Source organism: Mycteria americana, chromosome 6 (assembly GCF_035582795.1).
Source record: "Mycteria americana isolate JAX WOST 10 ecotype Jacksonville Zoo and Gardens chromosome 6, USCA_MyAme_1.0, whole genome shotgun sequence".
Taxonomy (NCBI): domain Eukaryota; kingdom Metazoa; phylum Chordata; class Aves; order Ciconiiformes; family Ciconiidae; genus Mycteria; species Mycteria americana.
In genome coordinates, this window is record NC_134370.1 from 56,433,117 (window position 1) to 56,451,946 (window position 18,830).

At 35.6% G+C, this 18,830-nt stretch overlaps 1 protein-coding gene across 7 annotated transcripts in view; it reads left to right on the forward strand.

Annotated features, from left to right (window-relative positions):
* Positions 1-18,830, forward strand: part of WDR72 (WD repeat domain 72) — a 128,809-nt gene that overhangs the window by 67,918 nt on the left and 42,061 nt on the right. For all 7 annotated transcript variants that reach the window (XM_075506002.1, XM_075506005.1, XM_075506006.1 and 4 more), the window contains 4 exons: positions 622-1,442; positions 6,478-6,569; positions 9,610-9,692; positions 15,890-16,001. In XM_075506002.1, the coding sequence (XP_075362117.1) occupies positions 622-1,442; positions 6,478-6,569; positions 9,610-9,692; positions 15,890-16,001 (1,108 nt within the window). The remainder of the gene's footprint in view (positions 1-621; positions 1,443-6,477; positions 6,570-9,609; positions 9,693-15,889; positions 16,002-18,830) is intronic.

Here is an 18,830-nt window from a genome sequence, read left to right on the forward strand (position 1 = left end):
ACTGAAAGGGTGGTCAAGCATTGGACCAGGCTGCCCAGGGAGGTGGTGGAGTCACCATCCCTGGAGGAGTTCAAAAAACGTGTAGACGTGGCACTTTGGGACATGGTTTAATAGGCACGGAGGTATTGGGTTGACGGTTGGACTAGATGATCTTACAGGTCTTTTCCAACCTTAATGATTCCATGATTCTATGATTTGTGTTTCCCTGGATTAATTTTTTTGGAGAAAAACAAACAAACAAACAAAACAAAACACACACAAAAAAACAGAAAACCGCCTGTATATAACACTTTCCTAAAGGCTTTTCAGCTTGAAATGGGACCTAGTAGAAGAAACACTAGCCTAGAATTTTGGCAAAGGCGTATGCAATCTACAGCATGGCTGTGTAATTGAAGATGTTAGGGAGCCTGTATTATAGTATTTACATGCATATGTCTCTGTGTACCGTAAGCTATTTAGAAGAAAATCCTTTTTCCTTAGTAAGAAACGAATAAATATAATTAAGCTGAGCTTAACGGAGTTAATAGATTTGTTCTATTCCATATGTAATTCTATGATGATATCTTGAAAATTGCAAAATACTATGGATTTGTGTTTGGACACTTAATATTTTTCTTTCAGTTAACTGATACCAGCTGCATCCAACAGCCCTTTACTATGTTACCAGTTAAGACAAAATGGAACAATGCAAACTTTCATATTCTCTTATTTGATCTGGAAAAACTTGAAGAACTTCTGCTGTCCTCTCAACTCAATGGATTAAAGTCATCGAATTCATTTCACGCCTGTGACACTCTAGAAAGAGCCAAAAGTACTACTGAGAAAAGGCCACTGACATTAAAAAGAAATAAAACTGCTGGCTCTGTATCTCCAGTGGATGGGCAAGTAGATACTGTTTGTTCAAACCAGGTCTGTAGGGATAACAACGCAGCTAGGCCTTTAGAAGAAAGTGGTGGCACGAAAAGACAGAAAAAAATGAAGAGTTCAAGAAAGATCACAATGCAGCCATCAGGAAACGTTGATGTGAATGTCACCACTGATGCAGCTAAACTGCTTTTGTCATGTCTCTTACCGTGGGGCGTAGATAAAGAAGTAGACAATCTTTGTGTTAGACACTTAGATATCTTGAGGCTTCAGTGTCCTGTTTCTCTTGGACTTCTGTCAAATGAAAACCACCTATCGCTAACGTTGCCAGGAAGGAAATGTACTGATTGTGGTGTGCTAGAAGAACATGCAGTAGTCAACTTGTTTTCAGAAAGAGTGCTTGATTTATCAAACAAGTACCTTGCTGCAACTGAAGGACAAACTGGAAAGAAGGATGGACCTGAGAATACTGTTTATGGAACAAAGGGCTTGGAAACAGTATTCTTCTTATTTAGCAGAATAGCTTTAATCAACAGGATAATTAACATCCCTTCAGCAGTTACAGGTGAAATTGAAAGGTAAGAACCTTTTTATTATGAGTCTATTCTTCCTTTATAGCGGTTAAAAAGTGAAAAATATGAAACAAACACTTAAATAAGGACTTTTGAAATAGCGTTTACATTCTTTCTCTAGAGCTTTTTTATAGGACATTCTTTAAACAAAAGGAGATTGGATTAAAGCTAAGTATCTTTATATCCTATTTAGCAGATGAGAACTGATGCGAGAAACTTTTTTCAACAGAACAAGAACTTGAATTATCCAGCTTCACACCCTGTTTTTCCAGAGATCTCTCTCTTCCTCGCAGTTTAAGTAGAATAATGAGGCCTCTTCAGGCACATTTTGAGATGCGCGTTAGCACATTTGTGCTGTTTTAACTTCCACTCTCTGTAAGCAATATACTTCCTTTACTGTGAAACCCTTGGCTCCACAGATAAATAAAACATGAGAGACAAGAACAGTCTGTCCTAGTTACACTATCTAAACTACAACCCCCCAGTAATAATGGCAGCTACTGGGAATGAATGCCTCATCAGCCCTTATGTTGTGAGAACCATCCCAAATAACATTTATGTTACTCAAAACAAATTTATTGACTAAATGCTTTTTCAGCATTAAAGGAAAAATAGCATGCTCAACATTATTTGACTAAGCCAAATAGAGCATACTAATCAGGCAATGGATATTGTCCACAGACTTTTGTTGTTCAGCAAACCTAGGTTGGTCTGTATTAAGCGTTTTAGGGACAATTAACTTCAGTGTTGGTGATGCTATGGCCCAGAGGCAAGAAGGAGGACAAAAATTATTGATCCTGATGCTGCAAATGTCTGTGTATCTTCCACAAAGCTCTAGGCATTCAGCATATCTCGAGAGATATGCACCGCCCTGCAAGACAAACATACATTTCTCAGTTACTTTTACTGCTCATCACATTGCCTACTGGTCCGTATTCAACACAAGCTCTTATATGAAAGGTTGTTTCCAGGATTTCAGCTTGAACATGAATTCCTTTCCGTGCAAGAAAGGACTTTATGCTTGCATTGTGTCTTACAGTACTCTGTTGGAAAGACGTTGTGTAACTGAAGGTAGGCATCATACCAGAATCACATGTTTTTCCGAGACATACACATCCTGGCTTTGGAATATATCTCCCATAAAATTGCAAGAAAAAATGCACAATTATTTTTTTAGTGAAAACTACTATATAATTTGAAGTTTTCTCTGGGAAATGTAAAGCCATAAAAGCTAGCATCTCTTGCAGAAATAGGTGAATTTTTGTGCAAAACAGAGGAAGAAAAAATTGCCATAAATTTTGGTTACAAAAGTTATGAATTTTATTCAAAGACTCTGAAATGTTTTATTTGGGATTTCGATGTGGTTTGGTTTGTATTACCTCTTTTTCCAGAGCTGAATAGTGTATCTATTTATAGCTGTCTTGTAGTTAAGTTTTAGTTTGGTGCCATTTGTGATGCTCTAACATGGGCTGTTGCCTCCCAATGGCCTCCTCTGGATACGAGCACTTGAATTGTATACATTCAATTCTTTTCTTGGATTGGGGGGGGGGATTGTGGGGTTTGGTGGGTTTTGGGGGGGGGGAGGTGCTGCTTTTGTGGGGGTTTTTTGGGTTTTGGGGTTTTTTTTCCCCTGAGCTCCATGTTTTCCTCTTGAGTTCCTAAGTAGCAACTGCAAGTGCTATGGGTCTGTACAGAGACAACACACAATTCTTTTTCCTGGCTGTATTTGCACACTCTTGCCTACTTTTGAGGCTGTGCTTTCTTTGTTCTTCATCTCTTACACATTCAGAAAATAAACAGACAAGTAGCCACAATTTTTCTGTGTTATCAAAGGATAAACTGTTCTCTCTTAGGGAGCTTGATCTGAACTAGACTGTATTTGCTGCATTTTTATCAACAGAGACCTCAGAGGTTTTAGTCACCTGGACATTTTCCTCTTTACTGCTGGTGACAGGAAATTTTTTTTCTCATCATGGCTCTGTCCCATAAGAGCACAGAGTTTATCTTTTCCCCTACCTTCCAAGAACTGTTTCAGAAATTTAGACACGTCAGTCATAATTCACTTTTATTTTTTCCCCCAATAAATAAAGATAAGAACAGTTGACATATGTAAAGGATTTTGTACTGCTTCCTACTCTCCGTAAAACTGCAAATGATGTCCCCCTGCAGTCAAACCCCATCATTTTCACATAGAATCAAAGTTGTGTGAGTAGGACCAATGAGATGATGTTACTGTGTCAGCATTAGTGGGAGAAGTGGATTAAAGCCATGGGAAAGAACTTCATATTTCAGACACTTCTTTTAAAAAAACAGACAAACAAACCAACCTTATTCCATACATTATGTACTTCCATGAGATAGTTATCTTTGTGTCTGAGTATTAAAGGCATAGTTTTGCTATCTGAAACTGCTATCTGAATGTATCTATACTTTCTGTGTTGCCTCAAAACCAGTTATGTGTATGCAAAGTTATCTCCCTCTCTCCACCGAGGGAAAAAGCCCCTTTCTTGTGAAGTTCCCTTTCCCTCTTCCCTCCTCCGCCCTCCCCAGTAATAAGCATAGCATGAATAGGACTTGGACTATTTGCCCTCATCTTAGGATTCAGCCTTCATTTCGCCTCTTCCTCTTGCAAATAATTGGGGTCTGAATGAACTATTGTAATCTGTGTTCATTCATTCAATAAATCTTCTTATATGATTTATCCTTATTCATCATTTACTCTGTATTCAGGGTTGGAATGAGTTTTCTTTGTTATGATGAGCTGTTAAAATAATGTACTTTTGCGTAATTAAAAGTTTGAAAGAAACCAAGCAAATGCTATTTTGTCCAGTTTGCGTTCTAAAAGTACAGTATGTAGCCACACCTGTTTGGGCAGTTGGTTTAGCTAAAACTACGGCATGCTCAAGGGAAAAAACTATGTATTGAAATCTACTTCACCGCACTACTTGCAGAAGGAGTTAGTAGGACAGCTTTCACAGCTTGTAAGGGTCCTGGTCTCCTAAGTATTACTGCAGTACAAACAACTCTAATTCAGTTACTAATATGAGAGAGAAAATGCACTCCGATCTCCTTTCAGTAGCTTATCTGTCAGCAGAGCCATGAATGTTTCTCCATCCTGTGAAAGTTTACTTTCTATTAGCACACTTGTACAAACTCCAAAGCTTTTAAACTTTTAAATTAAAAACAAGAGAAAGGATATCTGAACAGATTATCCAGTGAGTAGGACACTTGCTTAATGTGTATTCAGCTGATATTCATAGTTCTGCCTACTTTGATGCTGAAGAATGGACTTTATTCCTAGCAATGCAGCACAGTGTCTAACTACTGGTTTAGTAATAATTTTGGGATTCCAGCTTTCTTCTGCTAATGCTGGCCCACTTTGCATATAGCAATGAAAAATTCATTGGGCTGTAAAGAGAATTATTTTAGTGTCAGTCAACTATGGTCTTGATCTGGGGAATGCGATAATAAAGGTTAAATCCCTGTTCTTTGGCATATCTGATGATTTTGCTGTTATGGGAGAGTGAAAGGAATTTCTTTTTTGTTAAATAAAATACATGCACATATATACATTTAATCTGTAGAGTCAGTACTGGAAAAACGCATTTGGTCAATTCATAGTCATTGGGTATTCTTGGATGGGTCTGGTATTCTCATTTTGAGTAGAAATTCTGTCTTTGTTAGCGTGTGTTTGTATATATATGTTTCTGCTTAAACCCTGGGCTTGACAGATCATCATTCCCCAATGAAAAACATTTGGTTGAAAAACTCTTGACTAGTTGCTATCATCAGTTTTCAGCTTGTGCTTTGGATCAGTCAGTTTCAGGTTATAGTATTTCTGGGAACTGTTAGCTGTTTGATTGGATAAATGAAATTTGTGGGATGTGAAAATAGTGAACGCTGAATGACATGCTTTAAGCACGTGTTATCAGACCAGTACTAATCTGTTTTGGTTCTTTAAAAAAAAAAATAAATAAAGAAAAGAAAAAAATCAGGGTTTTTTTTACCATAACTTGAAAGTTTCACAAAAAAAAGTTCATAATACAAGAAAGAATGAAGTATGAAAAACGTGGCTTTGGAAGAACTTGGGACCTGAGTCTATAAATTGTTGTTCATAAATGTTTGTTGTTTTTTTGCAACTTGACCCAGCCTGTGAAAATAAAGGAACCTGCAGTAAAATGTGTCAGATTATAAAAGTGGGACAGAGACAGGAAGAAGCTAGGAAGAAAAGATCTTCAAAGAATTTTTTTCCTGCCTTTTGAGATTTGTATCTGTAACAAAGCTCTCAAGCTGGAAGCTTTCAGAGTTGTTTAGTATTGCAAAGCTTTTGAAATACTATGACTTACTGTTGATTGTAGTGAATTTGAAGGTGAAATATATTCTTTTTAAACAACACCTAAATATAGTTTGTGCGGGGTCACTAGAGCAACATATTTAAAAGAAATAGTTTAAAATAGTGCAAGGGTTTGGAGAGGTTTTTCACTTCCTTTCCCCTTCATCCTTTGTTTTCGAGGGTTAGGTTGCTGAGTTAGTCAGTGACAAAGTACTGAAGAGCAGTTAGGTATACACACTGGTCTCCAAAATTTAGCCATCTACTGAAATCCCAAGTATTGCAATAAGATTCTAAATTATTTAACACAGTGAAAAAATGGAAACCTAGAAAATAAAGCTGCTAGTTTCCCTTGAACTTTTTTCCTATATAATAGAAAAAACAGCACAAATCCTTTCTGAAAATGATATTTTGATTCAGTTCTTCACATATGACTTTGTTTCTTTAATACAACATAAAAGTTAACTACAATAAGTTTTGAGCCAAATGTAAAGTTCCTGCATATGGATGGTACTTTTTAGTATTTGTGTACGTGTGAACGTTTCAATACCAAGTTGTGGGCAAAAGAATGCAAGTGACTTCTGAGGAGAAACTAAATTGTGGTTGATAGTAACTGATAGCAGAGCACCTACCTTGAAAAAAAGCTACCTTAAGACATAAGATTTTTGTAAGTGTGTTCAGGTTTTTTTTAATAGTTTCATATTCTTTTAGTCCCCAGAAATCAGAATCTGTACATGACAAATGGCGAAATATAGAAGCAGTAACACCTTCATTCCCCGGTTCTTATGGAGAGTTACCAAGTAGTAAGTATATGGAGGGGTGCCAATATTAGCTTCTAAGTGTTATTTTTTGCATACTTTTTGTTGCTAAAATACATCATTTAACTTCAATAATGAAAAAAAAATTATATTGTTTAGCTTCAAGCAGGTCCAGTTTGCAAATACAGAAATGGGATTATTCTGTTGTTTTCTTCTGTGAATATCACCAAAGCATGTAAACAAAATGTTGACTGTTAAGTAATACTGGAATCGAGGATATTTTTTCTGTGATGGCAAAACATTCAGCTGAGTTTCTAAAGACATTTTCTAGCAATCTGAAAAACAGAAATGTAATAAGACAAACACTGTCGTCTCCCCCCTCCCCCATCTCCCTCATCACCATTACGTGCCCGATAATATATACAGCCCTTCAAGCAAACTGTTGCCTTAGTAATACAAGAGTCATCTTGACTGTTCGATAATGCCCTTAGACTTTTGGCTTAGGGCGGAATAAAGTAATCTCTTCACGTTAATGTCCCACAGGCAGTTGTTCACTAATCTTGGCTTTGCAAGCCAGTCTAAGTTTATTTTTACAATATGCGACTAACCAAAGAATGTTTAAATAAAACTCTAAACAGAATATGAATATTTGCCAGTATACACTACCTAACAAATATAGCGATCCTGTTAGAGACTAAGTCCTGTCTAGACTGATAACACAAATGCTTTCAAGTCAAATCTTGACCCTCTGCTATGTAAATAAGCCTTAATATCCCCACCTAAAATCAGTTTTTAGTGTACCTTCCCTTCTCTGACTCTCATATGTGTCATAACTGTAGAACTTGTGATGACAGCAGAAATGCCTGTTGGAAGAAAGAGACAGAACATAAAATGAAGTGACAATAGTAAATAAGTAGATGAAAGGCATGGAAATGGTGTAGAAATGACTAAAATGTTCATGGACATACAAATAGTTTTAGAGTGACCTAAAACTTCGAAGGTAATCTAACTCATATCCCATATCTCCTAGTTCACACAGTTGTTTGGATTTGCAAATTAAAATCTTATCTGAGACTTGCAGATCTCAGACATTTTAGGAATGACCAGTTCTTTAGTGTCAAGGACACACTGGACAGCAGAATGGGCAATGTTAAGTCTTGATTCTGCTGACATTTCTGGGCTTTCTGTATACATTTACATGTGTGCAAAGAGATGGGAACAAAACCAAATTAAAGCAGGAGTCTTTAATGCTTCTTTGCACACATGGGTATGAAACTGAAGTACCGCAACATAGAACAAGGCTGGATGATAGGTACCATATTGGCTGTACTATTCTTGATCAATGGGGACACTTGCTGACAGACGGTTTTGTGTTTAGAGCAGAGTAGCCTCGGGTTAGCTCTTGAGTCAGTAAGAACTATAAAAGCTATTAACTCAAATCGGCATTGCTTGAGTCTTTCCTCACATCCAAGATCCTGGAGAGCTGGGTTCTATCCCACAGGATTTCCCCACAGGGGGAACTCAACTGCAGGCTCATTAGGTTCGTACTAAAGAAGTTAGTTGTAAACTGGGGGGAAGGGCTTGAAATAATAACATTGAGCTTTGACACAGCAAGGTTTCCAAAATGGCAGAAAAAAAAAAAAGAAAAATTCAAAATTCATCCTGATATAAAAAGAAATCACATAAAATTCATATTAAAACATGAGGAGGAGAGGTTTACCTTTGCATGATCAGCACTGCCTCTCATTTTGTCATACCTTTTTATGTTTTCATGTTAGCCTTTGCATTTTGTATTATGGTACACACCATGTCAGCTATCAGATAGAGGATAAAATATTTGCTCTTACCCCGTCTTTCTGTAAAATTATATTAAATGCACTAGTTTTCTTTTTTCATCTTTCCTTTTTCATTTTTCTTTTGATCGTACCTGCATGTATGTTTGTACATATGTTTATATATTATATTAGATATTGACATGTTTACATTATATGGTCATGTACTGAATAGCATACTGCTTGCATTCAGACTACACTAGTGTACCCTATTCACATTGCGATATGCAGGTACTTAAATGATTTTTTCAAACTTCGGTCTTTGCATTTCGGAAACTTCGGAATGCAGCATTTAAGTGAATGACTATGCATTGTGTGATCAGGATGCTTGTGAACTTTGGTGTTACTGCAACACAGTTGCTACTTACAATTCAGTTTCCTCTTCTCAAGACATTATATGGTACTGGCAATCGGAGATTCTTGTGCAGATTCGAAGGATCGTACCCCAACTTACATGTCTGGCAACAAACATTGTAGTAAAGTACTGAGATGTCACATTTGTCTATTGAAGTCCAAATGAGAAAGAAGTGGACTAAACCAGCACAGCTGCCAGTTCAAACTGTGCCTTGCTTTGAAAATAATCTGAAAAATCAGGATGGGTAGTAATAAAACTCACATGCAAATCCACAAACGTAACATCTTTCTTAACGGCAAACATAACGGGTGAGCCACTGGCTATGTGACATCTTGACCACACACCAGTATCCTTGCGCTGTAGCAGAAAAGTAAATCAGGCAGAACTGTAACTATACAAAATGTTGTTGAATGTATTTTTGCATGTACATTTTTGCATTTTGACTGTACTACTGTTTTAAAGGTAAAGAAACACATATTCAAGTAGTCTTAGAATTTACATAGTAAAATCCATAGTTATGTAGTCCAAATTGGAAAGTATTCTCAATGTCTTTAGAACATTGATGAAAACATACTCTGTGGGATATCAGACCTCCATTAAAAACAAACAACCAAACAAAAAAAAAAAAAACAACAAACCAACAACAACAAAAAAACCTCCCACAACAACACAAACCCAAACCTAATCTGATTTAGGATAAGAAAAAATGTTCAAACAGTATCTTGTCTGAACACTTTCTGCTTATTGCATCAGATGAAAGCATATTCTAAGAAATAATGCCTTTTCACATCTTTTCAGGTATGTTGCTGAAGAGAAAAAATAAAAATGTTAAATATCTTCCTATTTGTGGTGTTCTATCTATGTTGTCAGTTCATAAGTTATATACGTGTTTTTTCAGGTAAAAGTAGATATCATTCCCCGGACTTTGGGAGCGTTTCATTGCTGAAACTCATTTGTTGTTGGAGGGACCAATCTGTAAAGGTAGGAAATAGCCTGTGTCAGCTGTTGCAATGTAATCCTTAAGTAATCATCCTTAAGTAACATTGGCTCTAATTTAGTATTTGGAATCTGTAATGTGACGTAGTAGTTATCGATTTATGGTGGAAATTATTACATAAATCGTGCCATTTGGATCTATGGAAAGCAGATTATTATTTCAGTATGAGGTATGCTACTCATGAAACTATTTTGCCTTAAAGTACATGTTTAGATACGGGAAAGTAACCATCCTGCTAATCTTTAATCTAGGTGGTCTTATTCATAGCATGTGTTCAAAAAATGAGTTATCTGTTCTCTAACAACCAGATGTAACTTACATTACAAATGCCATTTTATGCTCCAGGAAAATAAAGGCCAAAACAAGGGCAGTGACATATACCAATCTATTATTATAGAAGAAACATAAAATGCCTTCTTAAAGGGATAAATAATTAATCCTAGGTCCTTACTTATTAGAACACTCTTCAAGAATGACTTAGAAAAGTAAATGATGGGTTTCCAGGTCAGAGGAAGCTCATGCCTATTGTTAGTGAAGAATCTCATGTTTTGAGAGATAAATTGCTGTTTCTTGAGAGATGACAGGTAACTGAAATAATCTGAACAGTGAAATCTAGAGACCATTTTTCATTTTGGAAATATGTATTTAAATAAAGTTATGTGGTTACTTGAGTGAGTTAATGTTCAGGAGTACAAAACTCAAGACAGTGTACTATGACCACAAGGGATTTTACTCCAGAAAAGGGAAATACCTGTTACAAGTTTATTTTATGATGTTACTTTTAAAATTCAATACAACTCTGTGCTGTTTCGAGTGCAAAGAATATCTTCCAGAGCTGAGGTGTGCAGGGGTACTGCAGTGATAGTCCCCTGTTCTATTAGACAGACAGTAATGATTTCTGCAAATACTCACATTCAATTGAATTTAGCATTTTATTTTGAGCTTATCAGTTGTTATATCCTCAGTCTGAATATCCACATCTTCCATATTATTTCAGCATTATTCTTCCCTCACAAACTTTCCCCCTTTCTCTTACAATAAGATTTTTTTCTTTTTTGAATCCTTTTAATAAAAAAATTGAATACAGGACCTCAGTTTCAACAGCTCTAATTGTCATGTGAAATCCATATAATCTCTTGGTGACCTCGTCAGCCACTGAAACTCTATAAAGAGTAGAGTTTTATAGCCATAAAACTTGTATTTGTAGCATAGCTGATTATGTGAGATCCAAGTGTTTATATTTTCAATTAATTTAGTGACTTGATCAGTTTATACAATGATAATGGTCTTATCTACCACAGCAAGTTAGTGTGCAGGAAGATAAGGCATGGAATAAGCTGCCTCACACTTTTTTCATCTGAAAAGACTAAATTTAAGACACTGAAATTGTCAAATACTGCAACTACGATGCTATCAATGCTTCTCAAATTTTAACATTATTCAGACACAGCTTTGTAGTTGCAATAAGCTTTGTTAACCTGCTTTGTAGTGCGGATTTTGGGTTGTTTGCAGCCAAACTTCCATAAACGTTTTAACATTCAGAATAATTTGTGATGTTGGCAATAGGTGTGGGTATTCAGCAACTAATGATTTATACAAAATTACAGGTTTTGTTGATAGTAGGGTGGCTTTGTTAAACCTTTCTTTATACAGACACAGATTTATGGCCAACTTATTAATCCTGAGCAGCCTGATTAAGTGCTCATGTACGTTTACCCAAAACATCACTAGTTACCCTGCTTTTAAAAACTTTTTTTATTGTTATCTTCAGTGGAGGATACTGACTCTCAGACATGACCCAAAGGACTTGCCATTTATTGATTCCTCATCTCCTTACAGTACTGTAACAGATTCTGTGCAAACAAGGAAACTGAAAAAAACCTGCTGCAAATGATTGATCAGGGGTCTGCTGACTTGTTGAAGGGCTGAGGGAGGTCTTTTTCTATCTTAAATTTTAAAAATGTGTATATTTTAAAAATATTTTTCTAGGATTTTTTCCCCAGGCGATTTTAAAGGAAAGGTCATTTTCATGCATTTTGCTGTTCTTTCAGATAAAATATAGCTTGTTGCCACACTCCCATCTTGCCCAGAAATTACTTAAGTGTGCTCGTCTTTTCAGACAGATTTAAAAAAAAAAAAGCTTGCCCTGAAACATTTAATATGAGGAAACAGTGGTTGCATTTCTGCCCTTAATTGTCCTTACTCCGTATTTAAAATAGCCTGTTCTTCAGTTATATTTGTGATAGGTATTTGGTTATATTTTAATTTTTTTAATACTACTACTATGTTACTGCAGCTTTATGGAACCTTTTTGGCTGAAAAGGTGAACATTAAAATAAAACTTAAAAATAAGTTATCCGAATAGTCAAACTGCGGTGCAGTCAAAACATTTTGCCTGTTGTTGACTCTAGGAGATATAAGGATATTTTTTTCCACCAGAAGGATTTCTTTAATATGCTTGCTCTTCCTAGCTCCTTAGTCTTCAAATGGTAAGATGTTGAAATGCCTTCTCCCTGTACCTCTATTCAGGCATTTCAAGAGGAAGAATACAGTAGGAAATAATTTACTTCCTTTTTTCCTGCTCTAAGATCTTTTTAAGTCTCGTTGAGTGAAGTTAGTTCTTGTTAGGTTGACTTTCCTGAAGACCGAAGTCTTTTATCTCTTCACAAAATGATTATAGACCAAGTAAGCTTCCTTCTACAGCATGTCTTACTCCCTGAGCTGGACAACCATTTGTAAAACAGAGTAAAAGACCCTGTCTCCATAGCCACCCTCCCATTTTCAGTGCTAATCTCAGCAAAGAAATTCAATACTGAACACGGCAGTGAGTTTTGCGTGAAACTTTAATAGGTCAGTAGTTCCACTAACAAAACGTTAAGTGTACAGTCTTCACATCTATGGTCAAGGATTTTAGTTACGTGACAACATGTGGGCAGTCTGTCATAAAGACTCATCAGTTTATGGGGCTTCAGCAGTTTGCCTTTCTGTTATGTACAGCAGTATCAGGGCTCTGTGGTGTGACATACCTGTATAGAAATAACTGAGCTTTATCATACTCATTACTAATGCCTTTGTGATCAGTAGGAGTCATACTCTGTTCCTCCTAGTTCTGAGCTACCTGGACGTGAGTCAGCTCTAACCTTGAAATGGTCCTGTTGTATAGGCCCAAGTAATAAGACCTTGTTAGAACTTGGATGTATTAATTCAGGAGCATCATGAGAAATACAGTTTATACAGCTTCAGCATACAACGTTTACGTCCTGGTTTAGAAGTCCTCTACTGCCATCCTGATGTTGCAGTATTCCTTCTCTGTACAAGAAAATTTGTATCCTCTATTATCAGAGATAATAGATATATTACAAAGGACTTTACTGTCAAAGAATAAACCATTTCATGTTAAGGCCATTGCAGAGAGTAGTACTGATAAGCTAGTACGTTCTTTACCAATGCCCAAGTTTACAGTAATTTCTCTAACAAGCTCTGAATGCATTTTTTTACAGTGTTTGACTCTACCTGAAGCCAACTGATTTCAGTCAAAGTGTCTAGACAACTCTCCTGACAGTTACTAGCCAGAATTAGAGGAAAGTAGACTGGATAATACAAGTCTGATGTTTTGATCTGTATTTTTTTGTTCCCTGATGTGACTGTGTTATGGAGGCATCTGGGAGGCAGTTTCTGCAAGGCTCAGCCCTGTAGAGGTTACGGCCTGAGCAATAACCAGGAGTGATGTCTATTGACTTCTCTCCTTAGACCTGCTCATTATAAAGAGAATAGTAATCCTTGGAAGTAATTGATAAAGTGTAGAAAGGAAAGCCAGTATAACTTAGTACGGATGTAATACTGCAGCTTGCCTCAACTTTTGTTCACTTGTCTTCTTGAATTGTTCTCTAGTATTGCTGCTGCAGAGTCAAACAATTACCTCTCACTCCTTAATATCTGTATTTATAGTTGGACATACACTATTTATACTTTCTCAGGCATAGAAGAAGCATAAGTTCTGTCATATTTCACAACCCCAAGTAAAAAGCAGCTAGTATTTACAAGAGTGGTTACAATTATGGGGGGGGGGGGGGGGGGAATGAACACATATATTAGCAGCCAACAAGATAGCCAATGTATATGTAATCCAGAAGGATGCTAAAGATAAAGTGGAAACTATCAGAGAAAATGAAAGGTGCTCGTGTAGATTTGTTTTTAGTTAAACGGGCAAAGCTTCTGGAGATTTTTAAATTTGGTGGTAATGATAGCTGACGTATGTGAATTCTTGGGGAAGATGCAGTGAGAGGACAAAACTAAGCATGTGAAACCACACTGAGCACTGTGGAAATGCAGATTCAACAAAGTGATAGACAAGTAGTGTGCAGAGATACGTGTGCCTCTACAATATCATGTTGTGCCATTTGCTACAGTTTTTTATTTCACTTTAAGATGTTAGAGGAAATTACGTGTTACAAATGCTGCCTGGCTGGCATACACAGCAATGGTACAGGTCGTGAATATCTGATCCAGATTAGTGACAGGTTCTTAGCAGATCAGAACACCATGAAAAACGAAAGGTGTGCAATTCTTCTGTGTACCTCTAAGAATTTTTTTTTTTGTAAAAAATTTTCCCAGGACAACAACAACATGTCTGTGTTTCCTTCTCTTTCTTAGTTATTGTAGATATATTGTAAGAGTCTGCTGTAAAGTCAGGATCTCTAATCCCCAAAGCTCACGGCTGTATGGATGTGAGCAATTGGAAACTGCCTTTAGTTTCCCCTGTAAAATAAAGTGCTATTATAACAAGATGAAGGTTTGTGCTATGTTAAAACACATAAGGCTGGGTTCACTTGCTGTGAACTTTCATGCTGTGGACCTGACTATGGTATACTTGGCTACAATAAAGGGTTTTGTCACAAAGGACAGCTACAGCCTTTGTTCTGCTTAATGATTTGAATCTACAAGGGCAGCTAGAAATGTGATTGAGGACAGCCCACAAATTCACTGTACTTGATTAGGGAGACGAAACTCTCTCTCTTCCAGACAGTTTAAGGGAGCCTGCGTACCAACTTCAATTCATATTAAATTAAATAATTTTTAATAGATTGTTTATAATATAAATATCATATAAACATAAAATGTTTATAATATAAAGATTTAACTTAAAATTTTCATAGTAATTTTAAATTCATATTTAAGTGGAGGTGGAGTACACTGTTCTGGAAAGTTTAGATTCTCTCTGTCTTTCAGGAAATTTCTCGTACTTGAGAATGAATACCTTCCTGAGGGGGAAAAATTGTATTTCTTTTCTGAAGGAAATAACAAGAGAAAGTACGCATGCTGCCATTCTGCACCATGCTGAAATTTAGACTGAGTAAGGATTGCAAAAATTTGAGTCCATCGTGCGAGGTCTTCATGTGCTTTATAAATGTCTTAGGTCTTTAAACTTTCTCGGTTCTCCTGGGGCTTCTCTGCTAAAGTAAAGAGAAGGAAAGTAATAGCTCTATCATACAGTCTCCACACTGCATTGTCTTAACACCCATGCGTGGTGCATCAGCTATGGCAAGTGCCATTTATAGGCTGTTCATAATTCCAGCTTCCATAATTCCAGTTCCATTTGAATAAAAGGAGTTTGAGGAATGGTATTTCTCTTTGTGTTAGACACAAAATACAATATTATCATGTTTGAGCTAGAGGAATAGAGGATCACCACTAATAACAAAAAATTCTTTAAGCTTTTTAGAGAAACACTAGAAACCAAAAATTCTAAAAAAGTCAAAATACAAGGTCTTTATTCCGTCTATGAAGCATTTTTGCACACATCATAGAAAAAAATGAAGATATTTCTTATTAGCTGTTATTACCATGTGCTTTAACATATATTGTCATGAGCCCTTAAAATCAAGGAGGCAGTAGACGACTGATTCTAGTTTTGAGATGAAAGAAAATGAATGTTTAATTAGTGGGAAGCAGTCATGATTAACAACTTGCACCATTTTATTGCTATCCAGTTAACATTTATTTTCTCAATATGTATGTAGAGACACATGATTATTACTGTCTGAAAGACTGATAAGTGACTTTCTAATGACATTCACTGGAACAGTCTTAAAATTTTGTAGTAGTTATTTAAAATTGTCAAATGCTTAGATAAATAATTGAAGTACTGATATAATCCAATAATAATTTGCATTTATGGCAGATTACTGAGGCAATGCAAGCGGTGCTGCTGGCAGAAGTTCAAAGGACTACAAATACCTTGAGAAAGACGGCAATATGCAGAGAGCCATTGGCCATAGTAGAGAATGGAAATGGTAAGTTGCGGACACTGCCAAAGACTGAGGAGAGGGATTTTCAATATATTAAAAATGTTTCTTTGCCATGTAGGTGGAAAATTTATTGGTATATTCTTTTAGAAGAACTTTCTCTAGTGCTTAGAACAAGTTAGGAGTATGAGTTCATAATACATTATTTCTGTGTAAGACAAGCCAAATGGCCTATTTCTGACCTTATCAGGCTATGAGTTTTCTCATGTGATTGTCAAGGAGTTAAAGGACTTTCACACTCTCTCATCTTCTCTGAACATTAAAGAAGAAAAGGTAAACTTTCTCTGATTGTATGATAGTTCTGGTATTGTAAATACCTTTGCAAAAAAAGGAAGCAGTGTGTTTGAAACAGAATCAGTAAATCATATTGAAAAGAAGTTCTACAAATTTATCTTTTCAATGACATCAGAGCTTATATGGCACTAAAAATTAATTGCTTAAATTTTATAACTTCATAATGTAATACAGAATATTTTATTTTTCTTTTAGAAATAACCTCCATACAAGGAGATATCAAATGCATTTTACAATTAGATCATTTCATTTTACAAGAAGCTTACTCTTTGCAACTTTACAATGGTGCTAATGTTTATGGTAAAAAAGATTGAACCTGAATTTATGTTATGAAGTTATATCATTTTTTTTTTTTAGCCCATTAGCTGAGTCTTAAAATTAAGTGACCTAAATTTTAGATCCAATCTTATTAGCGAGCCTTCTCTTGGGGAAACTAATTTATAATCTCATTGAGTGTGTGTGTCTGTCATGAAAATTTGTTACCAATCTGCTTGTTCCAGGATACTAAAAATGATCAGTGATACTTGCTTCAGGCCATGAAACAAAACGGTGTCTCTATAATTTGGACTGTTGGAATATAGCGAACCTCAAAACACTTTGAATAATTGTCATATATGAGTTTATACTTCGCTTACACTGAAGATTGCTTTGAATCATTTTATTTTTATGTGGTTTGGGACAAGACGCATTGTAACTAAAACATCCCCAGCTGTAAAGTTCATATATGGATTTGATTTCAAATTTCCTGAATTTTCTGGGTGTATTTCAATGTGGTGTTTTGACATGGGTTACAACAAAAATGGGACTAACTGGAAGTTGCATATGCAGATATCTGCAAACTCCAGATGTGTTTAGATCTTTGGGTTTGTTTCAAAACCTTCTATACTAGCTAAAAAAACATTTCTGTTATGTAAAGAGTGCTGGAATGATTACAAGAGTCTTGTAATAAATTGTTGTTTAATTCCAATTAAGTATTAAGGCTCACACAAGTTATGAATTCAGGGGAGTTACTTCAGCTTTCCACTCTCTGAAAGGGGGATTTGGTTGTTTGTATGTCTGGTAGAAGATTTTTACTGTCATTTAGTTCTTAACCCCATTATTTGAAGGTTATTCAACAAACAACTAGAAAATTGCTTTGCTAGAATGAGTGGAGTATTCATACGCATTTATACTGGCTAGGACTTTTGGTTTTTTTCATACTTCATGTCTGAACTACATAAATATACCCTGTAAAGCAGAGTGGATTTTTTTGATATATCATTGTTCAACAATTTAATGTATTCTGGAATAGACAAAAAACATACAGAAGACTGGGAAAGAGATGTTACACTATGAGTATTTAATATCATATTAGCTTACATTTTATTCTTATTTCCATTCATGTTTTAGCTTGTTGCATTATTTAGCACAGTATGTAAATAGCACAAATATTGTTGTTTTGGTTTGTATGGTTTTCTAATAGGCACTGCAAAACTTTATGGGTTTATTCAGAATTGAACAAATTTTGGGGGGCATATTTCTAATATGTTAAAGAGTAAAACTATTTGTGGCATGTAATGATATGCAGAAATTATTAAAAACTCATCCAGGAGTAAGTCCACAACCAGTGTAATTACTAAGACAAGTAATTATGTCTGGTTTTAGTTATTAATCTGATAGGTATGTCGTCTTATATCTTATTAAATACTCTGTATTTATGGGTTGTATACTAGCTGCCATCTTGTGCAATATCAAGGTAAAGGTTAAATATTGTTTCAGGTTTTTAAGTCATAATTCAAGACTGGGATCATGCACTCTGACCCACAGTGAAAGTATCTGAATCTTGGCTGCCATCATCATTGTAGTGTATTGCATTTTTGTTTAATTGGAATTAATAGATTTGATCTGGAGATGTTTAACCTTGTTTAACTCAACAAATTTCCACTGAAGTCAATAGAAGTTTTCTTTTAAAAGACAAACAGACCTTTCAGGATTTGACCTTCAGTTTTTATTACCTTTAAAGTTTATAATGTATTATATAGTTGTTGTTTCAGAAAGCTCCTTACTCCTTAGGAAGCTCCTGCATCCTTACTTCATGGTTAAGGGTGATATCATTTAGACAACAGCTTCACTTGCTGAATAATTTAAAATGCCATGTTTTTCTCTGTGGTTCCATACAGACAGAATTGTTTGTTAATTGACTAATTAAAATAAATAAATAAAAAAACCCAAACAAACAAAAACCAAAACCAAACAAAATCATAATATATTTTTCCAGAAACAAAGATAAGGAATTAAAGCTATTCATGTAAAGCATGCCAGAGAAATGGTTAACCGTGTTCTGTCCTAGTACATTCTCCCATTGTTGCTAAAAGGAAATAGGAATGCAAATAGCTGCAATTTCTTTATGTTAATGTCAGAGATAATAATTTTGGACCTGTTCCAAACATATTGATAGCAATCTTACCATTGATTTCCGCAAGCTTTGCTGCAGTTCTTCAAAGAAGCTGAGGTTTTCCCTAATTTTTTTGACACTTGTCATAA